Source organism: Saimiri boliviensis, chromosome 8, assembly GCF_048565385.1.
Source record: "Saimiri boliviensis isolate mSaiBol1 chromosome 8, mSaiBol1.pri, whole genome shotgun sequence".
NCBI lineage: Eukaryota > Metazoa > Chordata > Mammalia > Primates > Cebidae > Saimiri > Saimiri boliviensis.
The window spans coordinates 13129000-13156793 of NC_133456.1; the positions used below are offsets into that span (position 1 = coordinate 13129000).

The 27794-nt window shown below is 55.9% G+C and overlaps 2 protein-coding genes across 2 annotated transcripts in view; both read left to right on the top strand.

Moving 5' to 3' along the window:
* Positions 1-3833: 3833 nt before the first annotated feature.
* UQCRC1 (ubiquinol-cytochrome c reductase core protein 1) lies at positions 3834-13951 on the top strand. The gene is made up of 13 exons (XM_010337071.2): positions 3834-3955; positions 4203-4343; positions 7052-7138; positions 8482-8611; positions 8842-9040; positions 9624-9703; positions 11489-11604; positions 11838-11981; positions 12112-12272; positions 12386-12471; positions 12806-12894; positions 13254-13329; positions 13765-13951. Exons 1-13 carry the CDS (start codon positions 3887-3889, stop codon positions 13827-13829), a joined length of 1443 nt encoding a protein of 480 aa, XP_010335373.1. The 5' UTR covers positions 3834-3886; the 3' UTR covers positions 13830-13951.
* Positions 13952-17505: 3554 nt separating this feature from the next.
* Positions 17506-27794, top strand: part of COL7A1 (collagen type VII alpha 1 chain) — a 31832-nt gene continuing 21543 nt past the window's right edge. The window contains exons 1-31 of the mRNA XM_003926302.4: positions 17506-17641; positions 17757-17842; positions 18368-18548; positions 19223-19382; positions 19470-19563; positions 19652-19813; positions 19987-20150; positions 20226-20355; positions 20459-20575; positions 20677-20823; positions 20911-21027; positions 21236-21385; positions 21465-21593; positions 22293-22436; positions 22525-22650; positions 22742-22885; positions 23721-23840; positions 23970-24113; positions 24443-24568; positions 24650-24796; positions 25041-25163; positions 25502-25648; positions 25893-26027; positions 26111-26251; positions 26332-26468; positions 26734-26860; positions 26945-27091; positions 27178-27350; positions 27449-27484; positions 27568-27594; positions 27692-27736. Of these exons, the coding sequence (XP_003926351.1) occupies positions 17758-17842; positions 18368-18548; positions 19223-19382; positions 19470-19563; positions 19652-19813; positions 19987-20150; positions 20226-20355; positions 20459-20575; positions 20677-20823; positions 20911-21027; positions 21236-21385; positions 21465-21593; positions 22293-22436; positions 22525-22650; positions 22742-22885; positions 23721-23840; positions 23970-24113; positions 24443-24568; positions 24650-24796; positions 25041-25163; positions 25502-25648; positions 25893-26027; positions 26111-26251; positions 26332-26468; positions 26734-26860; positions 26945-27091; positions 27178-27350; positions 27449-27484; positions 27568-27594; positions 27692-27736 (3825 nt within the window). The 5' untranslated portion in view covers positions 17506-17641; position 17757. The remainder of the gene's footprint in view (positions 17642-17756; positions 17843-18367; positions 18549-19222; positions 19383-19469; positions 19564-19651; positions 19814-19986; positions 20151-20225; positions 20356-20458; positions 20576-20676; positions 20824-20910; positions 21028-21235; positions 21386-21464; positions 21594-22292; positions 22437-22524; positions 22651-22741; positions 22886-23720; positions 23841-23969; positions 24114-24442; positions 24569-24649; positions 24797-25040; positions 25164-25501; positions 25649-25892; positions 26028-26110; positions 26252-26331; positions 26469-26733; positions 26861-26944; positions 27092-27177; positions 27351-27448; positions 27485-27567; positions 27595-27691; positions 27737-27794) is intronic.

The window sequence follows — 27794 nt, forward strand, 5'->3', positions numbered from 1 at the left end:
TACAGAAGCATAATCATTAATCCTGTCAGACAGTATCTTAGGTATAGGAAGAGGCAAGTGCTAGGATCATTGAATTTATCTTTTCTAAAAGTGTAGTGATCCGGCTGGGCGCGGTGGCTCAAGCCTGTAATCCCAGCACTTTGGGAGGCCAAGGCGGGTGGATCACGAGGTCAAGAGTTCGAGACCATCCTGGTCAACATGGTGAAACCCAGTCTCTACTAAAAAAAAAAAAAAATACAAAAAAATTAGCTGGGCATGGCGACACGTGCCTGTTATCCCAGCTACTCAGGAGGCTGAGGCAGGAGAATTGCCTGAACCCAGGAGGCGGAGGTTGCGGTGAGCCGAGATCGTGCCATTGCACTCCAGCCTGGGTAATAAGAGCGAAACTCCATCTCAAAAAAAGAAAGAAAGAAAGAAAGAAAGAAAGAAAGAAAGAAATTGTGGAAATAGGCCGGGCGCGGTGGCTCAAGCCTGTAATCCCAGCACTTTGGGAGGCCGAGGCGGGTGGATCACAAGGTCGAGAGATCGAGACCATCCTGGTCAACATGGTGAAACCCCGTCTCTACTAAAAATACAAAAAAATTAGCTGGGCATGGTGGCACGTGCCTGTAATCCCAGCTACTCAGGAGGCTGAGGCAGGAGAATTGCCTGAACCCAGGAGGCGGAGGTTGCGGTGAGCCGAGATCGCGCCATTGCACTCCAGCCTGGGTAACAAGAGCGAAACTCCGTCTCAAAAAAAAAAAAAAAAAAAAAAAAAAGAAATTGTGGAAATAAACAACACAAGACAAGACACAGAGGGGCTGGGCGCGGTGGCTCACGCCTGTAATCCCAGCACTTTGGGAGGCCGAGGTGGGTGGATCACGAGGTCAAGAGATCGTCAACAAGAGCGAAACTCCTTTCCCAAAAAACAAAAACAAAAACAAAAAAAACGTGTAGTGATCCAGGCAAGAGATGGGAGCCTGTGCTCTATTCTGCTTATTATCTTCAGGGCATTTTTCCAGAGGGCTGTGCTCTGGATTCACTGAGCTAGGGGCTTTGTGAAATTCTCCTGGCAATCAGAATGAGGATTTTTTTTTGCGACAGAGTCTTGCTTTGTCGCCCAGGATGGAGTGTAACAGTATGATCTTGGCTCGCTGCACCCTCTGCCTCCTGGGTTCAAGCAATTCTCCTGCCTCAGCCTCCTGAATAGCTGGTATTACAGATGCATGCCATGCCTGGCTAATTTTTGTATTTTTAGGAGAGATGGGTGTCACCATGTTGGTCAGGCTGGTCTCCACCCACCTCGGCCTCCCAAAGTGCTGGGCTTAGAGCGTGGCTTCTTATGTTTGCTACTTTGTCAAACAGTTATTTCAAGAGTAACTTTTTTTGCAAAACTTTAAAAATCTGCTTGAAAATAATACAGAAATGTAAAAATGAAAAAATGATAGCCTCCTTTCTCTTCCCCTCAATCTTTTTTTTTTTTTTTTTTTTTTTTTTTAATGGAGTCTTGCTCCGTTGCCCAGGCTGGAGTGCAGTGGCACAATCTCAGTTTACTGCAACTTCTTCTCCCTCCCAGGTTCAAGCGATTCTTGTGCCTCAGCCTCTTGAGTAGCTGGAATTACAGGTGCATGCCACAGTGTCCTGCTGATTTTTGTATTTGTTTTTTCTTCTTTTTTTGAGACAGAGTCTCACTCTGTCACCCAGGCTGGAGTGTAGTGGTGTGATCTCGGCTCACTGTAACCTCCACCTCCCAGGTCCAAAACGACTCTCTGCCTCAGCCTCCTGAGTAGCTGGGATTACAGGCACCTGCCACAACACCAGGCTAATTTTTGTATTTTTAGCAGAGACAGGGTTTCTCCATATTAGCCAGGCTGGTCTCAAACTCCTGGCCTCAGTGATCCACCTGCCTGGGCCTCCCAAAGTGCTGTGATTATAGGCATGAGCCACCGTGCCTGGCTGATTTTTGTATTTTTCTGGAGACAGGATTTCGGTCACGCTGTCTCGAACTCCTGACTTCAGATGATCCATCTACCTCGGCCCCCCAAAGTGCTGGGATTACAGGCGTGAGCCGCCTCACCTGGCCCCAGCTAAAATCTTATTAAAGGACAAGGAACCTATAGAATACTATTAAAGGTTAAAATATTAATGAATGGAAAGAACTACATTTATCGTGTAGTGTGTGGTTCAGATCTCAACTATCAGCTGTGCCTCTTTCTGAGAGGGTCCTCAGCAGAAGGCAGGCTGCCTCACCCAATGTTAACTATTTCCTACTCCAAAGGTCATCTGGCACCCTCCCTGTTACTACCACTCCTTTCAGAGGTAATTACCATTCTGACTTGTGTTGCTATAGATCAATCTCACTCATTTTAAAACTTCATATAAACTGAATCATTCAATATGTACTTTTTTATTGAGATTGTGTCTCCCTTTATCTCCCAGGCTGGAGTGCAGTGGCACCGTCTCGGCTCATTACAACCTCTACCTCCTGGGTTCAAGTGATTCTCTGGCCTCAACCTTCCAAGTAGCTGGGATTACAGGTGCCTGCCACCATGTCTGGCTAATTTTTGTATTTTTAGTAAAGATGAGGTTTCATCATGTTGGCCAGGCTGGTCTCAAACTCCTGACCTGAAGTGATCCATCTACCTTGGCCTCCCAAAGTGCTGGGATTACAGGCCTGGTGAGCCACCTCCTGGACCCCTGAAACTATTTTTCACAAGTCACCTGTCTCAAAGTTTACAGTGTGTTCCTCCAGATTGCGTGTGTGTGTGTGTGTGTGTGTGTGTGTGTGGTCTGTTAGGAAAGGCATTTTTTTGTTTTGTTTTAGTTTTCTAAAGAAGGAGTTATTTCACGAATTAAGTTGCTCCTTTTGGCTTACTAATATAGTTTTCTTAAACCAGGTCAACCAGCTGAATCTAGTTTTTTTTTTGGCGATGGAGCCTTGCTTTTGTTGCCCAGGCTGGAGTGCAGTGGCATGATCTCGGCTCACTGCAACCTCCACCTCCCAGCGATTCCACCTCCCCACCTTCAAGCGATTCTCCTGCCTCAGCCTCCCAAGCAGCTGGGATTACAAGCATGTGCCACCAAGCCCCACTAATTTTTGTATTTTTAGTAGAGGCCGGGTTTCACCATGTTGGCCAGGCTGGTCACAAACTCCTGGCCTCAAGTGATCCACCTGCCTGGGCCTCCCAAAGTGTTGGGATTACAGGCGTGAGCCACGGCTCCCGGCCTCTACTTCATTCTTTTAAATAGAAAACTGGCCGGGCGCAAAACTGGCCAACATGGAGAGACCTTGTCTCTTCTAAAAATACAAACAGCCAGACGTAGTGATACATGCCTGTAATCCCAGCTACTCGGAAAGCTGAGGCAGGAGAATTGCTTCAACTTGGGAGGCAGAGGTTGCAGTGAGCCGAGATCGTGCCACTGCACTCCAGCCTGGGCAACAGAGCGAGACCTGTCTCAGGAAATAATAAATAGAAAAAACTGACTTTCAGCACCGCCTTGTGGTCCCAGGTTAAGATTTCACACTGGTATTTTAAGCCCTGGGGCTCAGATCTGCGGACACGCTGTGGCTGCGGCCCCGGCCCGCCAGACCACGGGAGTACGCAGCGCGGTTGGTGAGAAACATCGCGCACTCTGACTTCCACCCCTGGAAGGGGGAAATGGACTGCACAGTTGGCGGACCCGCGTGGGCTAATGGACCGCAGGTGGACTGATGGCTCAGGGACCGGCAGCAACGCGTATAAAACCAGCCAGCCAGCTAGCCAGAGCCAGGCCAGCACGGTAGACACAGCCCGCTCCCGCCAGGAGGCGGCCGAGCGCCAACTCTACGGTACTGCGCCTGCGCCCAGAACGCCAACGTGTCCACTCTACGCCTGCGCGGCAGTTTTGGGCCTGCTGGAGCTGGAAAATGGCGGCGTCCGTAGTCTGCCGGGTCGCTGGCACCCGGGCACAAGTGCTGCTGCGCACCAGCCGCTGGGTGAGGTGGTGAGAGCGCGGAGCTTCAGGAGACAGGGCTTCGGGAAGCGGACGGGTGCGGGCGGTTGGCAGTGCCAGGTCGAGGTGGGGAGGACGCGGGGTCAGGGCCGTGGGAAGGTCACGGCGGAGGGCGGGGAAAGGTGTCTCGCCGCTGGCCTGGGGGCGGGGACAGGGGTCCTCCTGAGGACCTGGTGGGTGAGGAGCGATCCCCCATCCCAGTCCTCACTCGCAGCTGTTCCCTTCCACAGCCGGCCCTGCTGCGGACGCCAGCCTTGCGGAGTACAGCAACCTTCGCTCAGGCCCTCCAGTTTGTGCCGGAGACGCAGGTTAGCAAACTGGACAACGGCCTGCGTGTGGCCTCGGAGCAGTCCTCCCAGCCCACTTGTACGGTGAGTTGGGGACGCCATTGCGGGGGGGCCTCCAGATTGGGCCTGCCGTCTTTTCCCAGGTTGGGGTGTGACCTTGGCTTCGAGCTATGGTTTGGGTTCGGACTCGGGCTCACTCACTCCATTCCCGACCCCTAGCGAAGCCTTGGCTTCACGGGACAATCTTCACTATAAGCCGAACGTTATTTAGCATATAATGCCCATCAGTAGGCGGTAGGCGGCCAAATTCTTCTCCAACCTTTTGTTAAGGAGCCCATATAAAAGAAGTGATCACCTCTCCTTTTACAATTCGGAAAATGGGATTCAGAGACCTTAGGTGACTTGCAGGGGTCCAGGTCTGTCATCCCCACTACCCAAGGTCATAATCTCCAGGCTAGACCAGAAATGCATTTTAGGGGGGAAATGCATTTGAAGAGTACAGTGAAATGTGTGATTTTCCAAAAAATACACATTCTCAAAATTGACTCAAGGATAGAAATCTTGACTCACAGATCAAATAGATACGTGAATAGGTGAGAAGATTCCCAATAAATAATTATCTTCTCCTTCCTTCACCCCCCAGCCCCCAGCTCCAAGGCCAAATTTTTTTTTTTTTTTTTTTTTTTGGAGACAGAGTTTTGCTCTTGGTACCCAGGCTGGAGTGCAATGGCCCGATCTCGGCTCACCGCAACCTCCGCCACCTGGGTTCAGGCAATTCTTCAGCCTCAGCCTCCCGAGTAGCTGGGATTACAGGCACGCACCACTATGCCCAGCTAATTTTTTGTATTTTTAGTAGAGACGGGGTTTCACCATGTTGACCAGGATGGTCTCGATCTCTTGATCTCATGATCCACCCGCCTCGGCCTCCCAAAGTGGTGGGATTACAGGCTTGAGCCACCGCGCCCGGCCCCCAAATGTTTTTATTGACACATCCTTTTAGTTTTCCAGAAACAACCTCCGGCGATGTAAGTTGTTACTAAGCATAGGAAAAGGTGACCTGCAACTTCCTTGTTACGTGGCACCTGTTGTAGTAAAGAATGCTGTATTACATGGACTCTAAAATGTGCTAGATTGTAAGGAGCCCTCTGTGCTCCAGTGCCAGAGAAAGAATCTTAAGAATCTTGCCAATTTTAATCAAAGGATACTATAGGTTGTAAAATGCATCTTACATTCCAATATGTTAGATGTAAAATACATGTTATCTAAGATTGTGTGACATCTGGTATATGCATTGATACTTCTTAGGAAAGCAGATATCACATGTTCTCACTTAGCAGCGGGAGCTAAAAAAAATGTGTACACACAGATGTAGAGAGTGGAATGATGGACAGTGAAGACTTGGAAGGATGAAGGGGTGGATGATGCAAAGAAACTACTTAACGGGACCGGGTGTGGTGGCTCACGCCTGTAATGTCAGCACTTTGAGAGGCCGAGGCAGGTGGATCACAAGGTCAAGAGATCTAGAGCATCCTGGCCAACATGATGAAACCCCGTCTCTACTAAAAATATAAAATTTAGCTGGGTATGGTGGTGCGCGCCTGTAGTTCCAGCTACTCGGGAGGCTGAGGCAGGAGAATTGCTTGAACCTGGGAGGTGGAGGTTGCAGTGAGCTCAGATTGTGCCACTGCACTCCAGCCTGGGCAACAGAGCACGACTTCGTCTCAAAAAAGAGAAAGAAAAAAACTCTCTTAGGAAAGTGGAAGTGACAAACTTAGATCAGCTGTGAACAAATAGTAAATTAAAAGGTTAGACCAAGTGGGGTCAGTAATGCATGTTTCTTTTTTCCCTTTCTTTTCTTTTCTTTTTTTTTTTTTTTTTGGAGAAGGAGTTTGACTCTGTTGCCGAGGCTGGAGTGCAGTGGTGTGCTCTGTCACCCAGGCTGGAGTGCAATGGCACAATCTTGGCTCACTGCAGCCTCTGCCTCCAAGGTTCAAGCGATTCTTCTGCCTCAGCCTCCCGAGTAGCTGGGACTACAGGTGCATGCCACCATGCCTGGCTAATTTTTGTATTTTTAGTAGAGATGGCATTTCACTGTGTTGGCCAGGCTGGTCTCGAACTTCTGACCTCATGATCTGCCCACCTTGGCCTCCCAAAGCGCTGGGATTACAGGCGTGAGCCACCATGCTATGCCTGCGGGACATGTTTCACAACAACCAGGAGGCTGTCAAGAAAATTAATATCTTACTGGGTGCCAGGGGCAGTGTTTGGTGTCCAAATCTGATTTAAAACAACAACAAAAAGGTGTTACAGGAACAATACTTAGTGTGATAAAATATACAGTGTAAACCAATAGTCTCTTCCTTAATGTTGAAAGGATAAAATCATCACCAGAACAAAGGCAGCGTGTACTTTTTAGGAAGGAAAAAATAAGTTTTTGTTTGCAAATTTATGTTGTATGCCTAGACAAATAATTAACTGAAAAGTGAGACAGAATTTAAGGATTTTGTATGCTGGTGAGACCAGGTAAATGTGCACAGTTAGAACTGTCTCTGGGGGTCCTTGATAGCCAATCAGGAGAGCGATGATGCAGTGTGACTAGTCATTCGGCTGGCCCTCCGTTTCCCAGGCATGACTGTACCTCCAAGCACAGGGGTCCTGCTGGGGCAGCTCTCCCTGACTCCAGGACTCATGAGTCCCTGCCTGGGGCTTGTACTGAGTCACTTGGAGTGGGGTGTGAGTAGGGGGCTGGGGAGTGGTTTGTTGGTAACCTTTGTCGGTGGCTTCTTGTCCAGGTGGGAGTATGGATTGATGTTGGCAGCCGTTTTGAGACTGAGAAGAACAATGGGGCAGGCTACTTTGTGGAGCATCTGGCTTTCAAGGTGAGGCTCTTGAAGTCTGTCTCCTCTGGGCTTAGGGCTACCTGTTGTCCCTCCTGAGGATGAAGGTCAGAAAAATTAGCCTGATTATGTGCCTCAGTTGTGGGGCTGATCTCTGGCTGGCCTTCCTAAAAGGAGCCACATGAGCTTAACCTCTTCTGAGTGGCATGTATCTGATGAGCCCCTGTATGAGGCCCTCAGAGCCAAGAAGACTCAGGGAGCCACGGGAGCCCCACTTTTCACCAGAGAAGTCAGGCCTGTGTTATGTGCATGCATACAGGGGACTTGAGGAACGCACATAGATATGCACGTGCATTGTAACAGACCCACAGACATGGGCATACATGCTTGCTGGTGAAATGTTCTGCTCTTGTGGACTACCTGGGCATCTTTTGATTGTAAAGTAAAGACCCATGTGTTTTAAAGGAATGAGAAATTGGAGGAGTATGGGATGGGCAGGGCCATGGAGCCATAATGGGCAGCCCAGCCAGCTGCAGTGTCACAGATAAGTGCGCAGAATTAATGTATGTGTGCATACCAAGAGATAGCAACACTTCACACACACACGAGTAGGATTGGGTCCCACAGAGGTGGCCACTAGCATGTATACACCAATACATGCAGTCATATGAATGGCATGGGAGGAGTGGGTTCCATCACTTGAACACAGATGTGGGCTTAGCTGACCACGGCTGTCAATAAGAGAGGCAGCCGGGCGCGGTGGCTCAAGCCTGTAATCCCAGCACTTTGGGAGGTCGAGGTGGGTGGATCACGAGGTCAAGAGATCGAGACCATCCTGGTCAACCTGGTGAAACCCCGTCTCTACTAAAGATACAAAAAATTAGCTGGGCATGGTGGCACGTGCCTGTAATTCCAGCTACTCAGGAGGCTGAGGCAGGAGAATTGCCTGAACCCAGGAGGCGGAGGTTGTGGTGAGCCGAGATGGCGCCATTGCGCTCCAGCCTGGGTAACAAGAGCGAAACTCCATCTCAAAAAAAAAAAAAAAAAAAAAAAATAAGAGAGGCAGGTGTACTGGTAATGACCCCACCACTCATTGGTAAGCTGTTATAGGAGCTCTGGACTTCAGGCTACACTTGCTGTGGCCATGCCCTTCTGTCCTGGCCCTAGCTGTCTCTATTCTGTTGGCCCATGATGCCATGGCCTTGGTCACCACAAGGTCTGCTTAGTGCTTGGTAAGCACAGACCCTGGGATCTATGTCCCCAGAGGCTATCCTGAGGGGGGTATCCGTGGACCAGTAGTGCTGCTGGGTCTCAATAGCCTCTTAGGACAGGATTCTTGGGCTCCCGTGTGGCTACTGATTGGTCTGGTTGATATCTGGTTCCAGGGAACAAAGAATCGGCCTGGCAGTGCCCTGGAGAAGGAGGTGGAGAGCATAGGGGCCCATCTTAATGCCTACAGCACCCGAGAGCACACAGCTTACTACATCAAGGCGCTGTCCAAGGATCTGCCAAAAGGTAACACCTGGAGGAAGAGGTGGGAACTGAGGGCGGGATGGAGGGCAGGGGAGCAGAGGACAGCTACCCGGGAGCCCCTGGTTGACCACAGAATCATATTGCCCTTACTATATGGTTTGCAGTAGGGCAACTAGGTGTGGGCAGCAGAAGATGCCAGGCCTGGGGATTCTGTGCTGCCGTGGGTCTCCAGTGGTCCACCTGGTGCCTAAACATGTCCTCCTTGCATCTAGTTGTGGAGATCCTGGGTGACATTGTGCAGAACTGTAGTCTGGAAGACTCACAGATCGAGAAGGAACGTGATGTGATCCTGCGGGAGATGCAGGAGAATGATGCCTCTATGCGAGACGTGGTCTTTGACTACCTGCATGCCACAGCCTTCCAGGGCACATCTCTAGCCCAGGCTGTGGAGGGGACCAGTGAGAATGTCAGGTGAGAGGTGGCTGGGCTTGTGGGATGCGTGTCCCATTCTGGTCTGGGCAGACCCTTTCCAGGTCACATTTTTAGTTGGCTAGCTGTCTGTGGTGGGTATTTTCCCAGTTATGCAATTGGAGACAGTTTCTATATCCATGTGGTCCAGTGAGTCTTTTTTAATGACTCTGTGAGCTTCACTTGAATTTTGGGCTTTGTTTTAAGGTATGTTGCGGTGCCTGTCCTGACAGTCCAGGGCTGGGGGTGTCTGGTTGTCCCTTCCATGTGGTCTCTTGTCTCCTTTGGGGATGGCTCACAGAGCTCTGATACTGCCCTTTGAGAGTCCCACAGTGTTGGCTCACACCTTATCAGAGAGGACTGTGAGCCTGTCCTCAGGTCAGGCGTGAGGAAAGGACAGATGAGGGCTGCTCTCTGGGCCCTGGAGCAGGGGGTGGCAGAGATAGGGCAAGGGGGTCGGGCGGTGTGCTAGAGCCCACTTCGGAGAAACCATGCCTCTCCTGGTCTGACTCCTCAGTGCCATTCCTGTAGCCCAACTCACTCCAGTGTGGAAGAGGTGTTGACACACTCGCCATATGTCTTGTAGGAAGCTGTCTCGTGCAGACTTGACTGAGTACCTCAGCAGGCATTACAAGGCCCCGCGAATGGTGCTGGCAGCGGCGGGAGGTGAGCGATGGGCTCACTGAAGCCCTGGGTAGGGGGGCCCAATGTCAGTTATCAGAGCCCAGGTCCTGGTTCCCACCATAAAGGACCTTCGACCCCAGGGGACCCTGCCCCCACCTTATGCTTGAGGGTAATAACCTTCCTCCTGTGCTCTCTGAGGTGGAGTAGGATTCTACCCTGCTACCACCGCTGGGACTAGTTATACAGGATGCTGTCCCTCCGGTCCAGGCCTGCCTTAGCCCCGCCTGGTCCTCGGATACTGAGTTTATGGGCTTGTAGGGAATGTAAGTCCCTGGCCTTGTTCCTTGCGGCCTTGCCCTTGGGTGAGCCAGCTGTTAGTTGTGTGGTGATGCATGCCTGATACAGACCAAGAAGTGCCTTAAAAGGAAGGCACAGAAAGGTGGGGGAGATTTCATGGGGGACTTAGAGTTGTAGGTTGGGGGAGGGGCTTTTTAAAGCACCTGTCATTTGAACAGAAGCCTAAAAGGTGGTGAGTGTTACTTAGGTATGGTGTGAGAACTGAGCACAGGGGAAGAGCAGTGTCAAGGTCTGAAGTGTTCTAAGGTTTGCCCTGCTGCTATGTGGAGGCAGGCTGCTGGCTCGAGAGGGGCTGTGGCAGGGACCTGGCAGGAGCGATAGGGAGCAGTAGATGGACTCCAAGTGATTTTATAGATGGAACCTGATTGGGGTCAGGGCGTGGGTAGGGGACTGGGGTCAAGATGCTTCCATTTTGGCCAGGCACGGTGGCTTATGCCTGTAATCCTAGCACTTTGGGAAGCTGAGGTGGGTGACTCACCTGAGGTCAGGAGTTTGAGACCAGCCTGGCCAACATGGTGAAACCCCATCTCTACTAAAAATACAAAAATTAGTTGGGCATGGTGGTGGGTGTCTATAATCCCAGCTACTTGAGAGGCTGAGGCAGGAGAATCGCTTGAACCCAGTGGGCGGAGGTGGCAGTGAGTTCAGATCATGTCACTGTACTCCGGCCTGGGCGACAAAGTCAGACTCTGTCTCAGAAGAAAAAAAAAAAAAATTTCAGCTTACCACCTTGGCAGCTGAGTGAGCAAAAGAGACCAATAGGAAGAGCATGACGGGGGGCTTTGGAACTGGCAAACCAAGGCACGAGAGCAGTCTGATGTCTCTGTCAGACTAGCAGGGCTTGAGCTCACAGAAGGAAGGCATAAAAGGCCAACGTAACTGGTGGCTGTCACCCTGGGGCAGCATTGCCACAGTGTTCACCAGTCGAGGCTCCAACAAGGAGTCAGTCCTGGGGCGTGTGTTTGTAACATTGCTTGCAAATGTCCCCAGCTCTTAGGGGACCCCAGAGCTAATCACAGCCCTGCAATAGTGCCTCTTTCTGCCCCCCCCCCACTTACCCCCCCTTTCAGGGCCAGTGGCCAGATCTACTTGAGGGAGAGCTAGAGGGAAAAGGCAGGCCAGGTGGCTTTGTGCCCAGGGAGTACCAGTCTTGTCCTTGATGTAGGTGGGATGCATCTTCTCGGGTGAGAACCTATGCTTGCATCACATGGCAGTCCATTTGGAAGCTCAGCGCTGCTGCTCTTCTGAGACTGAGGCCATGGGAGTTATCTGGCCCTGAGGTGCCTGTCCTGTCCACAAGGCAGGTTCTGTCTGAGGAGGACCCTCTCTCCTCACCCTGTTCTAATGTCACATATTCCTTCTGGTTTCTCCCACTAAGACAAGACATGGGGGTCCTCAGCCTGTCTGTGAATTCCCCCACCCTGTGCCTTTGGCCCTGGCTGGTCAGTAATGCACTGTCTGTCTCTGCAGGAGTGGAGCACCAGCAGCTGTTAGACCTTGCCCAGAAACACCTTGGTGACGTATCTTGGCAGTACCCAGAGGATGCTGTGCCTGCTTTGACTACATGCCGCTTCACTGGCAGTGAGGTGTGCTGCCTTTTGGGCAGGGGTAGGGCTCTCAGCTGGGGGCCAGTGGGAGGATCCCCATGTGCATGGTTACCCTGGTGACTCCAGAGATACTTCAGCAGTTGGAAAGGAGTCCCGTGGCTACTGTGTCACAGGCACACATGTTCACACACATGTACACACTTCATACCTGCCGCCTTTTCTGTTCCCCAGGCAGCCTGTGTGTCCCTCAGCTTTGTTATATACCATTTCAGATCCGCCACCGTGATGATGCTCTACCTTTAGCCCACGTGGCCATTGCAGTAGAAGGTCCTGGCTGGGCCAACCCGGACAATGTGGCCTTGCAAGTGGCCAATGCCATCATTGGCCACTATGACTGCACTTACGGTGGTGGCGTGGTGAGTGCCAGAGCAAGCATGGGACCTCGCCTTCAGGGAAGAGAGGTGCTGGGGCTTTGTGCTTCTGTGCATGGGGTCACAGTGTGTCGAAGACAAGAGGTGAGTGCTCATCACCTGTACCCCCTGGCAGCACCTGTCCAGCCCACTGGCTTCAGCCGTTGCGGCCAAGAAGCTGTGCCAGAGTTTCCAGACTTTCAACATCTGCTATGCAGAAACGGGCTTGCTGGGTGCACACTTTGTCTGTGACCGAATGAAAATCGATGACATGATCTATGTGCTGCAAGGCCAGTGGTAAGTGGCAGCCTGGTACTCCTAGGTGGGATGGGGGCTTTGACCAGCACAGTGGAAGGCTGGGAGACAACACGCAGGCTGAGAATGAACACCACCGCCTGTCCCAACTTTAGGATGCGCCTGTGTACCAGTACCACGGAGAGTGCGGTGGCTCGGGGCAAAAATATCCTCAGGAATGCCCTGGTATCTCAGCTAGACGGTGAGTCCTGCAGCTCAGCAGGGAGGGGTAGAGAGCATCTTGCCAGCGACAGTCCCAAGGTGGCCACCACTCCTAACTAACCAAGGTTAGAAAGGAAAACTTTGAAGACCACGCAGTGCCCCACCACCCCACCCTTGCAGAGGCAGGCAGGTGTGGGACAGGTCCACAGCCTGTCCATACAATTAACGACATAATTGTAGCCATAGAAGAGAGAGCTGTGATCTGGGTCAGCATAAGGTCAGGGAGGTCCTTGTCAGCCTGAGGCTGGAGGTTGTGTACCTGTGAGTCCAGGATTAGGCTGGGTGGACTTCTGAGCCTTCCCCCACCCTTAAAGGCACTACTCCTGTGTGTGAGGACATCGGACGCAGCCTCTTGACCTATGGCCGCCGCATTCCCCTGGCTGAATGGGAAAGCCGGATTGCGGTAACATGGGCCCCTGGGAGAGGTTCTGGAGTCTTGGCCTGGCAGACACCTGGGAGGTGCAGCGTTGGGGTCTGGCAGAACCGAGCCTGCTCCTGTAGGCATCCCTAGTGTCCTAGGCAGCTGTCACCTGCAAGGGTGGTATAATGGGATGCGAGGGCAGGGCAGAGGTGCTGATGGCTGTGGAGATGAGTGGGGCCCATGGAAGTCTATAGCAGGAATCCTTTCTGCCTTTCCCCTTTTGGGTTGGGGACAGCTGCACACTCCCTGTGGGAGATCTTGGCCAGCTGGATGATGCTGACTGGCTGAGGTGGTGGCCGGGTGCCCGTTGGCCAACATGCCTCCTCTACCTCACCCTGCAGGAGGTAGATGCCAGTATGGTACGTGAGATCTGCTCCAAGTACTTCTATGACCAGTGCCCAGCAGTGGCTGGATATGGTAAGTAACCTAGGGAGTCTGCTTCTTGTGTCCTCAGGGCATTCTCTTAGCCTCCCCTTCTACCTCTGCTCCCCCACTCCCCAGCTTACACAGAGCAGCCAGTTAAGGCCCCCAGCAGCTCTCCCCAGTCCCCTGGCTGCCAGGGAGTTCTTGCTCAGAAAACCTGTCCCAGCAGCTCCTTGACTGCCTGCCAAGGTGCCTCCATCAATACCCTGTACCCGCCAGGTAACGGGCACCTCCATGTGGGGCGGGGCTTCAAGGGCCAGAGCATGAAGGGACAGGCTTTGCACCCCTGGGGGAATGTTCTCTTCCTCTTTGGACTCAAAGCCTGTCTGTGCTGCTCTGGGCAGCAGCTCCTAGTTGGGTGCGGCACAGGGCCAGGTGTCCCTGTGCAGGCCAGGTACCCCACCCTGACGCTCCACCCTTTCCCCACAGGCCCCATTGAGCAGCTCACAGACTACAACCGGATCCGTAGCGGCATGTTCTGGCTGCGCTTCTAGGCAGGAAGCCTGTGTAAGCAAGAGGGTGGGGCTGGGGCTCGTGGTCCCCCCACCACAAATAGTACTCTGGCTCCTCCAACCTGTGCCACAGGTGACCACCAATAAAGTCCTCTGCTGAGAAATGTGTTGTTCCTCTTTTGGCATTGGCATGGAGTCCATTGGGCAGTAGATAGGGAGCAAGGACTTCCTTGGCCCCTGGATCCTCCTGCCTTCGCCAGGGGCAAGCGTGGGGGCTGCAGCAGGGTCCAGAAGTCTTTGATGCCTACAGGGAGCTGAGCCCAGATGTTTCCACTCAGGCACTTAGGGGATGTTCCTCAGCCAGCCTGTCCCAGGAGTGGGCTGTGGGAGTCCATAGGAAGTGCAGACCCAACCTTTGCCCCTGTAGGAGTCCCAGCTTGGAATCTGCAGGCTCAGATGGGAAACTCCTCACTGGACCTTGTGCCAAGTCACCCTCTCGTGGTCCCTGGTTTGCTGGGGTGGAACTGAAGGAGCCAAGGGCTGTCTCCAAGGATGTCTCTTTCGTGTGTTTACTCTGGATTCTGGAAGGAAGATAGCCTGGGGCATAGTGTTCCCATTTGGTTTCTAACTGCTGCCTAGACAAGCAGGGCAAGAATCCTTCCCTCCGCTGACTCAGGCTCCAAGAATAGCCCTGAGCTCAGTGGGGCCCAAGCCCCCTCCCTCAACTACATCTGTCCCAGGCAAGTCCAGAGCTGCTGGCCTGACAGTCCCCTTTCCATCTTCTGAGGCAGCCAGCACCCCATGCAGCTCTTACTTACCTAGTCCCTCTGTTACCTGTGTGGGCTCTGGTCCCCATGGTGGGTGGGCAGGTAGGCCACTCCTGCACCCCCCGCCCCACCCCGTGCTTCCACAGTCAGGTTCTCTGGGATCCCAAGGGGAAGTTGAAAGTGAGGGGCCCAATTTTCCTTTGGGGAAGTTGCTGCCTGGCAGTCACAAGCAGGGTGCTGGGACAAGGTCATTTAGAAGAGGGCTGTTCAGAAGTCCGTGCCCCCACCCCCCGCCCCCGCCCCCGCATCCTAACTTGGAAGTAGCCCAAGCAACCTTGTATCACTCTCACCCTGCCCCAGTGCCTTTCCCTCACCATTTGCTGCCATACGTTGACAACTGGGAGACATTTGTCAAGTACCTTCTACGACCCAGAACTGGGGCACTGCGAAGATGAGGCTACTTTGCAACCAGCTGGAGAGAAGATGCTGGGCAACGCAGAACCCTGATAGGCCCAACCCTGGGTGCTCCTGGAGGTCCAACACCCAGGCAGGGAAACAAGTGCCACGTCTTTTGCCAAGTTTGAGCTCCTCAAGGATGGGGCTTGATTTCTCTTCTAAGCCCATGCCTGGTCCTTTGAGACTACAGGTGTGCTGAAGAGAGCTTGAGCTGCTGGGAGTGGTCTGGTTCTAAGGGACCTTGCCTACCAAGCCAGGGACTCCACTCTTTACCCTGGAGCCATGTTGGGGAGGTGTGTTGCAGGTGACTGTGAAGAGAAGTGACTTGGTAGAGCTGAGACTCAGCATGGGGGCTCTTAGGCCACATTTCTGTGTCAGTCCTGGTGAGCTACGCTGTGGCAGAGCAGAGGTCATGGCCATACCAGAACTGGAGCCAGCTGCAGGGGACACAAAGAGGACTGCATTCTCAGCAGGGCTGGGAGACGGGGCAGGAGTGGCTTGGAGGAGGGTAACCTGCCATAGTCCAGTGCGGAGTTTGGTGGTGTCCAGGGCACAGTGGGATGTGTGAGGCTGGGATCTGATAATGAGGCCCTGGATGGAAACAGATGGGGAGAGGTACTGACCGAGGCCAGTTCAGGGAAGCTTGGGAGGGAGGAGGATTCACTCTGAGGGGTCCACCACTCTGATGGGGTTGTAGGTAGGCACTGGCCTCTGGGGATGTGCCCTAGGCTATGTGCTTGCCAGGAAGCCAGAGTTGGGGCCTCAGAGGGCCACATTCCAGCTCAAGAGCCTCATTAGGAGCTCCAGACATGGAGTCATTCCAGCCTCACTCCTACCTTCCCAAAAGCCTCTCCCAGTACCCTTTGAGAGACCCCCTCACAGCAGCCCTTCCTTTTGGGGGCACCTCAATTCTGATGAGGTTCGCCTGAGCACTCACCCAGCTGGGCTTCCTGTCTCCCCGTCTGTACTGTACTGTCCATGCCACTGCCCTGCTCTCACCCATGCTGGCTGTGCAGGAGGAGGTGACAGTCTCAAGGGGAAGGGGCTGCCTGTGTGATGAGAGCCTATCTGGGTCTCTGCAGCCCTCACCTGGAGCACACCTTGCAGGGATGGGGGTCCTGGGACATGGCTGAGGAGACCCTGACCTTGGAATAAGGTTCTAGGCCTCATGGGGTCATATCACTGTGCCCAGGATAGTTTTTGGGGGGTCAGTAATACGGGGTAGCCCCAGCCTTCCCTCGGCAATGGGAAAGCAGGCAGCATGGATGGCCTTCACTGCCTCCAATTCTGGCCACACCAGAGTCCTCAGGCTGTGGAGTCCAGGCCAGTGCTGTCCCTGCAGATCCCAGGGGAGGCTGTGGGGCCGGGCAGGTTAGAAGGGGCTAAACAGCCTTGGTGAGTATAGATGTGCTTTCTGGGCTGCCCAGAATTATCTGGATTAGCAGGAAAAAAAGTGGGGAGCAGGACCCAGATGGGGCCTGCCCTTCTTAGGGTTCCTCTCTGCCTTAGTGTTACCCATCTAATGAAGAGCTATGCATATACAAAGCCCCATCTCCTCAGGACACTGGCCCTGGCCTGGTGTGTGTTGGGGGACTGTCCACAGCCTCAGAAGCCAAGCTGGAGAAGGGTGGGAAGTCAGCCTGGGTAAGGGGAGAGGAGTGAGGCAGGGGGCAGTTATGAGGCTGGACGCTACAGGTACCGTGAGAGTGAAAGGAGGAAGGGGCCTGGTGGGAGAGATGGGTGGCAGGGGCTTGCAAGAAGAGTTGATGGAAGGGGGGATGCCTGTGGGTGAGGACATGTAGGTAGGGGGACCTAGCCTGGGGCATGGAGGGCTGGATTCCTGAGAAATGAGCTGTCACTGTGGGTGGTCCTGCCCTCCACAGATGGATGGCCCCTTTCCTGCAGGCACAGCTGGATTGCATCTGCCTGGGATATGGCAGGGGTGTGGGACATTGGGACGTATGCATAAGCATGACACAGGTTGTCTCCTCCCAGCTTATCCCCTACAAAGACGGAGTGAGTTATTTGGATCCGGGCCAAGGGGACCTTGTTTCCCTAAGGTAGGCCCAGAGTCACCCATTTGTCAGGGCTGCTCGCCTGTCAAGGAGATTGGGGTGGGGCCCAGGGGGCCCACCAGACAGACAGAGGGATAGCTGAATCACAGGAGTGGCCGGCGGGACCCATGGCCTGAGGACTTGTCTGGGCACCCCCACCAGATTGGGGGTGAGTCATCCACAGCTGTAGCCCCAACCCCCCGCCAATGGCGCTGCTGCCTTGTGGCTCTGCAGGAACCTGTCCACTCCTCAGCCTGGTCACTGTGATTGACGTAAAGCAGCCAAGACCTGTGACTTTACATGGGATTGGGGGTACTCCCTCAGCATCTGTCCATGGAGAACCTTCTGGGAAATTCCCAGAAGCCACGGGGGGTCTGGGGCTCTACAGTTAAGTGCGTCACATCGTTTGTCTGGGGGAAGGGTGGTGGGGGCGGTGACCTCTCGGGGATGTGGGTGAGGGCGGGTGCCTGGGTCCCCGCCTGCCGCTCCGCCCCCCCGGGATCAGGGACTTTTCTCTGCTCTGCCCGCGGGACTGCAGCAGCGGCGGCAGCGGCGGCGGGAGCAGGCGGACGCGCAGGCAAGACCAGGACTCGGGCTGGAGGGGCGCTGGGCTCGGACCCACCAAGGCCGCGGGGGCGGGGTGGGGCAAAGGACAGAGGTGGGGGTCCTAGCTGACTGCTTTTACCGCCCAGGATGAGGCTGCGGCTTCTGGTGGCCGCGCTCTGCGCTGGGATCCTGGCAGGGGCGCCACGAGTGCGAGCCCAGCACAGGGAGAGAGGTGGGCACCGCCAGGGAGGACCCGGCCCGGGGCACTACACCGTGTCACCCTCCGCTCCACTTGGCCTTCATCCCCGACGACCCCCATCCCCACCCAGCCAACTCCACGATGCCCGCTGATTCCTCCTAACTCTGGGACTCCCCGAAACCTCCGCGATCAGTGCTGGATTCCCTAAACCACCTCCTATCCTGTTCCGACCCAAATTCTGGCTCCTGGGATTCGCGCAGGGTCCCCTGCTTTATGCCGATCCGCGCTGTCCCCTAGAGGCTGACCTCAGTCCCAGGTCTACACCCGTGCAGACGACTCTTCCTCCCCCGCAGGCCCCAACCCTCCCCAGGAGTCTGGTTTGGGACCCACCCAGTTCCCTCCCTTCAGGGCTCCTAGGCTCAGGCCGACCTGGCCCTAGTTTGCATAAGCAGAGGAGGCCTACTCTCCCCACCATCCCAAGTCCCAGCAAGGCCACAGTGCAGGGAGGCGGGTGGTTGGCCTCCCAGAAGAGGCCCTGATCTCTCCTCCCCACCCCAGTGACCTGCACGCGCCTTTACGCCGCTGACATTGTGTTCTTACTGGATGGCTCCTCATCCATTGGCCGCAGCAATTTCCGCGAAGTCCGCAGCTTTCTCGAAGGGCTGGTGCTGCCTTTCTCTGGAGCAGCCAGTGCTCAGGGTGTGCGCTTTGCCGCAGTGCAATACAGTGATGACCCACGGTGAGTAATGGCCCTAGGGGCTGGGGACCAGGAGATCCCACCAAGACCACTTTCCCAGAGAGGGTGGAGACCCTTGAAACCCCAGGCCAGGTCTTTCCAGAAACAGGTTTTGGGGAATCTAGAGACTTCCTAGCCAGGACCTCCTCAGGAGACAGAGGTAAGGATTCCCTAGGTAGAATCTTCGTGCCCTGAAACACCTCCAGGCTATTTCAAGACAGGAAGGTGCAAAACAGGGAGGCTTTGTTTTCTGATCTGAAGGTGGGGAGCACAGGAGGGGGCCCCCATGCCTGTTGGACTCTCCATGTTCGAACCCCTAACCCCCGCAGCCGTTCCACCAGCGGCGCTCCTTGTCTGGCCGGCATCCACCTTCCTCCATCTGCACCCTTCCTCTTGCAGTTATTTAATTTAGCAGCATCTTGTTCCCCACAGGCTGTGAGCCCCTAGGGCTCCTTCAGGACTGCCCAGGCCCAGCTGCAGAGGGTGCACAAAGGAGCATCTTGGGGCGGGGGTGTTAACCTGGGGGTTCCAGAGGCAAGATGGTGTGGAGAATCATAGAACCAAGGCACCCCTCAAGAAAGCCTGACACCCATAACCCTCACCCTAGAGGCCTCCTCAAGGCCAAGGCCAGAAGAGGTCCTGAGTCCTAGCCTGTTGCCACCCCTACCCTCCAACAGGACAGAGTTTGGCCTGGATGCACTTGGCTCTGGGGGTGATGTGATCCGTGCCATCCGTGAGCTCAGCTACAAGGGGGGCAACACTCGCACAGGGGCTGCTATTCTCCATGTGACTGATCGTGTCTTCCTGCCCCAGCTGGCCCGACCTGGCGTCCCCAAGGTGATCCCTACCCCTACCATGCCTCCCAAGATGACCCCAAATGAAGTGTCCAGGGGAGCTGTGATCTGACCCCTGCACCTGTTCCAGGTCTGCATCCTGATCACAGATGGGAAGTCCCAGGACCTGGTGGACACAGCTGCCCAAAGGCTGAAAGGGCAGGGGGTCAAGCTATTTGCTGTGGGTGAGGACCGAGCCCGGGTGACAGGTCAGCTGGTGGGGGGCAGTCAGAGACCATGTGGTGACTGAGTCCTGACTGGGCGTCACTTCAGGGATCAAGAATGCCGACCCTGAGGAGCTGAAGCGAGTTGCCTCACAGCCCACCAATGACTTCTTCTTCTTCGTCAACGACTTCAGCATCTTGAGGACCCTACTGCCCATTGTTTCCCGGAGAGTGTGCAGGACTGCTGGTGGCGTGCCTGTGACCCGGCCTCGTGAGTTCCTGCCCACACGGCCCTGACCCGGACCCCGGACCCACTCCCAACCCCCACCTGGGAGTGCTGATTCCATCCTATGTGCTCCTGACCCCTGACCCCAACTCTGCACCATACATGCTCACCCCAACGCTCCTGCCTGATCCCCTGATCCCCCGATCCCCCATTCCCAGCGGATGACTCGACCTCTGCTCCACGGGACCTAATGCTGTCTGAGCCAAGCAGCCAATCCTTGAGAGTACAGTGGACAGCGGCCAGTGGCCCTGTGACTGGCTACAAGGTCCAGTACACTCCTCTGACAGGACTGGGACAGCCACTGTCGAGCGAGCGGCAGGAGGTAGGATGTCAGAAGTGATAGGTGGTGGCTGGGGACTTGGCTGGGTAAGATAAAGTGACCTTTGGCCTTGGGCAGGTGAACGTCCCAGCTGGTGAGACCAGCGTGCGGCTGCAGGGTCTCCGGCCACTGACCGAGTACCAAGTGACGGTGGTTGCCCTCTATGCCAACAGCATCGGGGAGGCCGTGAGCGGGACAGCTCGGACCAGTGAGCAATTCTGCCAGCCCCTGATCCCATTCACCTAACCCCCCACCCTAGTGCCCCCTCCCCACTCCTGACTCCATGAATCCCTGGTGGGACTCTCTCCCAGCTGCCCTGGAGGGGCCAGAGTTGACCATCCAGAATACCACAGCCCACAGCCTCCTGGTGGCCTGGCAGAGTGTGCCAGGTGCCACTGGCTACCGCGTGACATGGCGAGTCCTCAGTGGTGAGTGAGAGATGTGGGCTGAGGGAGTCCCTGTGCCTCAGACAAGGCTGTAGAGTCCTGAGTCCACAAGGCCCACTGGCCCCTTGGTGTCCCCCATGCAGGTGGGGCCACTCAGCAGCAGGAGCTGGGCCCTGGGCAGGGTTCAGTGTTGCTGCGTGCCTTAGAGCCTGGCACAGACTATGAAGTGACCGTCAGCACCCTGTTTGGCCGCAATGTGGGGCCTGCCACATCCCTCACGGCTCGCACTGGTGAGGAGGCTGGGCACTGTCTTCAGGCTGGGACGGGCAGGCAGGGCAAGGCCCAGAGGCCACTGACGTCCCATGTGTCCTGGGCAGACACTTCTGTGGAGCAGAACCTGCGCCCAGTCATCCTGGGCCCCACATCCATCCTCCTGTCCTGGAACTTGGTGCCTGAGGCCCGTGGCTACCGGTTGGAATGGCGGCGTGAGAGTGGTCAGTGAAGGGAGCCGCGGCGGCTCTGGCCAGTTGTCCTGGCACTTGAGGAGGCGAGGCTATGCGTTCAAAGGCCAACTTGGGCAAAATTAAGACCCTCTCATAAGTTAAAAAAAAAAAAAGAGAGAGAGTGGTCAGTGTGGGGGAAGGGGTGGACAGGCAGGGGTCAGGGCATGGCCTCAGCTGGCCTGACCTTGTCATCTTGCAGGCTTGGAGCCACCGCAGAAGGTGGTTGTGCCCTCTGATGTGACCCGCTACCAGTTGGATGGGCTGCAGCCAGGCACTGAGTACCGCCTCACACTCTACACTCTGCTGGAGGACCGCGAGGTGGCCACCCCCGCCACCGTGGTTCCCACTGGTGAGGGCTCTGTGGGCTGGGCCAGTGAGAGGGGAGGTGTTAAAGCCCCAGGCTGCCTCTATGCTGTGCTCTCTAACAGGGCCAGAGCTGCCTGTGGGCCCTGTGACGGAACTGCAAGCCACTGAGCTGCCCGGGCAGCGGGTGCGAGTGTCCTGGAGCCCAGTCCCCGGTGCCACCGGGTACCGCATCACAGTGCGCAGCACCCAGGGTGAGATGGATGCAGCCAGCACCCTCCCCGCCACCACACACGTGCGCGCGTGCACACACACACACACACACACACACTGAAGTGCCAGCCTGCGGGGTCTGAGTGTAGCTCCAGCCCTCTCCTTCCACACCTGGGTCCCTACAGCCTCCTCCCTGTCTCCTTATCCATCCACTTCCTAGGATGGCACTGAGCCCTGAATAGGGTCTGTCTGCCTGCTACTCTGCCCCAGCCAGTGTCCTCCCTGCCCCACACCCCTGTCCATGGCTTTCACCCCTGCCCAGCCACAAGCTCAATCACCTAACTTTCCATTACCCTGGTGGTGACCACTGTCCACGCCAACCTCTCATTGCATGCCCCCATCCAACACTGACCTCTGCCATCCAACACAAGTGTCTGTCAATGGCCTGTCAGTTCTCACTGCTGTCCGCTAACTCCTATCGTGCTACATCCCATCATCCCACACCCCATCATCCCACTGACCCCTGTCCTCCAGTGTCCCCAGCCATCACCGGTCCCTTTCATCCCATGTACTTGTCTTGCACTCACTTTTATCAGCCATATTCCATCTCTCTGGCCCCCACCACCCCACATCCCCATCCCCATGGCCCTTCTCTTCCTGTGTCCCTGTGCATTGCTGCCATCGTCCCACACCCCTGTCTCTTTCTGACCCCTGCTCACCTACCCTGACTTCTCTTTTAGGGGTTGAGCGGACTCTGGTGCTTCCGGGGAGTCAGACAGTCTTCGACCTGGATGACATTCGGGCTGGGCTTAGCTACACTGTGCGGGTGTCTGCTCGAGTGGGTCCCCGTGAGGGCACTGCCAGTGTCCTCACCGTCCACCGGGGTGAGCACTACAGCAGGCTTGTGGAGGACAGCTGTGTGCCTCACTCTGGTCGTGGTTCTGACCTCTGACCTCTGTCTTCAACCCCTAGAGCTGGATACCCCACTGGCTGTTCCAGGGCTGCGAGTTGTGGTGTCAGATGCAACGCAAGTGAGGCTGGCCTGGGGACCCGTCCCTGGAGCCAGTGGATTTCGGATTAGCTGGAGGACAGGCAGTGGTCAGTGTGGGCTGCATGGGAGGGACCAATCAGGGTATGGGGACTGGAGGGGACAGGCAGGAGCCATGCCAGCATTTCCCTCTGACACCAGGTCCAGAATCCAGCCAGATACTGCCCCCAGACTCTACTGCCACAGACATCACAGGGCTGCAGCCTGGAACTGCCTACCAGGTGGCTGTGTTGGCACTGCGAGGGAGAGAAGAGGGCCCCCCTGCAGTCATTGTGGCTCGAACGGGTCAGAGTCTGCCCCGTCCCTTGGCTCTATGCCCCCATTACCCTTTCAGACCCCCATACCTCCCCTTGCGGACCCTTGCTTCTCCCCAGAACTTCTGCCTCCTCCTTCAGATTCCCGCTGCCTCCTCCCTCCGAGATGCTGCTTCCTTCGGTTTCAGCTGTCTCCCCTTAAGCCCTCCCCATCTTCAGATTCCCCTGCCTCTTCTCTAAGACTCCCATAGTCTTTGCCCTCAAATTTCCACCACCTTATCCCTCAGACCCCACCCCTTTTTTTGCTGGACCTAAATCTCCTCTTTTTTTTTTTTTTTTTTTTTTGAGACGGAGTTTCACTCTTGTTACCCAGGCTGGAGTGCAATGGCGCGATCTCGGCTCACCGCAACCTCCGCCTCCCGGGTTCAGGCAATTCTCCTGCCTCAGCCTCCTGAGTAGCTGGGATTACAGGCACGCGCAACCATGCCCAGCTAATTTTTTGTATTTTTAGTAGAGATGGGGTTTCACCATGTTGACCAGGATGGTCTCGATCTCTCGACCTCGTGATCCACCCGCCTCGGCCTCCCAAAGTGCTGGGATTACAGGCTTGAGCCACCGCGCCCGGCCTAAATCTCCTCTTAGATTTACCCTTTCTCCTCCATCAGACCTCCTCACTGCTTCATAATACCTCCGACTCCCTACTCCTCCACTGGACCCATTCACTGTCTCCTCCATCAGATTCTTGTCTCCTGTTAGACTCCCATCGCCTTTTCCTATCAGATGGCCCCACTCCCTGCCTCCCCCAGCAGACCCTCCCCTGCCTCCCCCAGCAGACTTCCCATTGCCCCATTGCCTCTTCCCGCCAGACCCACTGGGCCCAGTGAGGACAGTCCGTGTGACTCAGACCGGCAGCTCATCTGTCACCATTGCCTGGACCAGGGTTCCTGGCGCCACAGGATACAGGGTTTCCTGGCATTCAGCCCATGGTGGGGACTGGGGTTTGGGAGGGGGCATTTCAGGGTTGAATGGAGCCTGGGGGTTTTTGGGGGGTCCATGTGGGACACTGGGGGATAGAGTTTGGCTAGCCCTGGAGCTGACTCCATCCCTGCTTCTAGGCCCAGAGAAATCCCAGCTGGTTTCTGGGGAGGCCACAGTGGCTGAGCTGGATGGACTGGAGCCAGATACTGAGTACACGGTGCATGTGAGGGCCCATGTGGCTGGTGTGGATGGGTCCCCTGCCTCTGTTGTTGTGCGGACAGGTGAGTGGACCCTGGCCAGCTGCTACCCACCCTGCCCTGCTGTATATTTCTGATTGCCCAACTGCCTCTGCGTCCCTGCTCAGTGGCTGTCCTGTCCACACTGATCCACCCCACTCTGATTAAGCGTCCATCCACGGTGACCTCCTGGTGGCCCCATGCTGCCCACCTGAGGCACTGACCTCCTCCCTCTCAGGAATGCCTACACTGACCTGTCCACACTAACCTCACGCTGACTTTCAGATCACCCCTATGTCAACCATGCCTAAACTGCCACTCTGTCCCATCAGACCCCCAGTGACTCCTGCCCCTTACCTTGTCTCTGTCCCCAGCCCCTGAGCCTGTGGGCCGTGTGTCAAGGCTGCAGATCCTCAATGCTTCCAGCGACGTTCTGCGGATCACCTGGGTAGGGGTCACTGGAGCCACAGCTTACAGACTGGCCTGGGGCCGGAGTGAAGGTATGGCTCCCTGACCCCACCCCTGTCCTTCCTGGCTGGGACCTGCCACCCCTAACCATTGCTCTATGCTCATCTGGCCAGGTGGCCCCATGAGACACCAGATACTCCCAGGAAACACAGACTCTGCAGAGATCCGGGGTCTCGAAGGTGGAGTCAGCTACTCAGTGCGAGTGACTGCACTTGTTGGGGACCGCGAGGGTGCACCTGTCTCCATTGTCGTCACCACACGTAGGCAGAGTGTGGGCTGGAGAGCCTAGGATGGGTGGTGTGGATGGTTTAGGGATTGAGGCTTGTGCTCGGGATTGGAGAACGGACCAGGGTTTGTAGCGAGCCTTTGAGGGCAGGGTCTGAGAGAAGGAAAAGGGAAGGCAGAGGGATTGGCTGGGTGGGGTGTGTGTGCCAGAGAGGGCCTGGGATTGGCACAGGGGCCAGTGGGGGCAGAGCCTCCCTGATTTCTATGCTTTCTGTCTAGCACCTGAGGCACCGCCAGCCCTGGGGACACTTCAGGTGGTGCAGCGTGGGGAGTACTCACTGAGGCTGCGCTGGGAGCCGGTGCCGGGAGCTCAGGGCTTCCTTCTGCGCTGGCAACCCGAAGGTGAGAGGTTTCCCTGGGAGGTTAAGGACCAGTGGGGTTAGGGGTGTGGCAGACGCTGCAAGGTGGGCAAGGACAGTGACAGTGGGCAGGGTCTGTCATTGGGGGTCTGTGGGATCAGTGACAGTAGGTAAGATCGATCAATGAAGTGGGCGGGATCAATGAGTTCATGAAGGGTCAGTCTAGCAGGGTCTATAAAGTGGGCAGAGTCAGTGAGGATGAGGAAGATCAGTCAGGAGAGTGGCCCAATTAACAGAGTCAGTGAGGTGGGCGGGCCCATTAATGCCCCCCAATGTCACTCTCCCACATGCTCTTGGTTCCCGCCCTCATATTTGCCCCAGGTGGCCAGGAACAGTCCCGGGTCCTGGGGCCCGAGCTCAGTAGCTATCATCTGGATGGGCTGGAGCCAGCGACACAGTACCGCGTGAGACTGAGTATCCTGGGGCCAGCTGGAGAAGGGCCCCCCGCGGAGGTGACTGTGCATACTGGTAAGCCTGCCTCACCCTGGCGTGCTCCCCCCACGTTAATGACCCACCCACTCTGACTTCCTGTACCCCAGACTCTGAGTGAGTTTTCCTGTACCCCCACCCCTCCACCATCTGACCCTGGATGATCCCAGCATGACCTCCCATGATGCTTCAATAAGACAAACCTGACCCAGGATCTCACATCTCTCTCCTCTGGGTTCTCAGGATGCAGCCTGTGATCCCCGATCTTTCATTCCTCCTTCAGAGTCACCTCGTGTTCCAAGCACTGAACTACGTGTGGTGGGCACCTCGATTGACTCCGTGACTTTGGCCTGGACACCAGTGTCCGGGGCATCCAGCTATATCCTATCCTGGCGGCCACTCAGAGGCCCTGGCCAGGGTGAGGGGGAGGCCAGGGTTGGAGCGGGCTGGCAGTTGGGGCTCCATGGAGACTGCTTTTTAACCAAGTTCTGTCCTCTGCAGAAGGGGCCCCACAGACACTTTCAGGGATCTCAAGGTCCCAGCAGGTGACAGGGCTAGAGCCCGGCGTCTCTTATGTCTTCTCCCTGACACCTGTCTTGGATGGTGTGCGGGGTCCTGAGGCATCTGTCACACAGATGCCAGGTATGGTGGGCCTAGTGGGAAGGGTGGAAAGGTGTGTCTGGGTGGGCTGCCACATAGGTAACTTGGCCCCCTTCCTGCAGTGTGCCCCCGTGGCCTGGCAGATGTGGTGTTCTTACTGCATGCCACTCAAGACAATGCTCACCGTGCGGAGGCTACGAGGCGGGTCCTGGAGCGTCTGGTGGTGGCACTTGGGCCTCTTGGGCCACAGGCAGTTCAGGTTTGGCCCTAGGAGCAGCCGGATTCATACCTCTCCCTGCGCCTCCCCAACCCAGGCTCCAGACCGGTGACCATCTCCTGACCTCCAGTAGTTCAGACAATCTCCCAGCTCTCCCACAGGCTCCAGACCTCACCTGCTGTGTGTGTGGCTCACTCCCTGACAGATAGGGTTTTGTCGCACACACCCTGATGTGTTTCTCTAGGCTCTGTGCACCCCCATCCCTGCTCTCTCATCCTCCCCAGGCTCTGTGTCTCCCCCACTCCAGGTTGGCCTGCTGTCCTACAGTCACCGGCCCTCCCCACTGCTCCCGCTGAACGGCTCCCATGACCTTGGCAGTATCTTGCAAAAGATCCGTGACATCCCCTACATGGACCCAAGTGGGAACAACCTGGGTGAGGATGGCAGCAGGCATGGACTCCAGGGGCTACCCACTGGGAGCTTGGTGCCCCAGGGTTCTGACATGTCCTTCCTTCCAGGCACAGCCGTGGTCACAGCTCACAGATACCTGTTGGCACCAGATGCTCCTGGGCGTCGCCAGCACGTACCAGGGGTGATGGTTCTGCTAGTGGACGAACCCTTGAGAGGTGACATATTCAGCCCCATCCGGGAGGCCCAGGCTGCTGGTGAGGACTAGGCTGATGGGGAGGGGGTCTGGGATTAGGGGTGGCCCCGACAGGGTTATCATGCAGGCCACCGGACCCCTCCTCAGGGCTCCACGTGGTGATGTTGGGAATGGCTGGAGCGGACCCAGAGCAGCTGCGTCGCTTGGCACCGGGCGTGGACCCTGTCCAGACCTTCTTTGCCGTGGATGACGGGCCAAGCCTGGACCGGGCTGTCAGCGGTCTGGCGGCAGCCCTGTGTCAGGCATCCTTCGCTCCTCAGGTTTGGAAGAGGCCTCTGGGGGACTGGGTGGTAGGAAATAAGGGGTCTGGGGGTTCTTGGTACAGATGTTCAACCTCAAAGGGACCCTATGTCCACAGCCCCGGCCAGAGCACTGCCCGGTGTATTGTCCAAAGGTAAGAGTTCCATGGTGAGAGGTGGGTGGAGGCTGCACTTGGGGCTAGCCACTGTGACCTGCATCTGACACGTGTTTCCACAGGGCCAGAAGGGGGAACCTGGAGAAATGGTGAGTACCCCTGAGGGGTGGGGAATAGAGAACTGGACTGAGTGTCAGGTGGGGAGGGGAGGTGGGCAGCGCAGGCCTCACTGATCACTCTTCCCAGGGCCTGAGAGGACAAGTTGGGCCTCCTGGCGACCCTGGCCTCCCGGTGAGTGCCCCCCACATCTGTCCCTGCACCCCAACTGGCTTATCGCCCCCTAACCTGC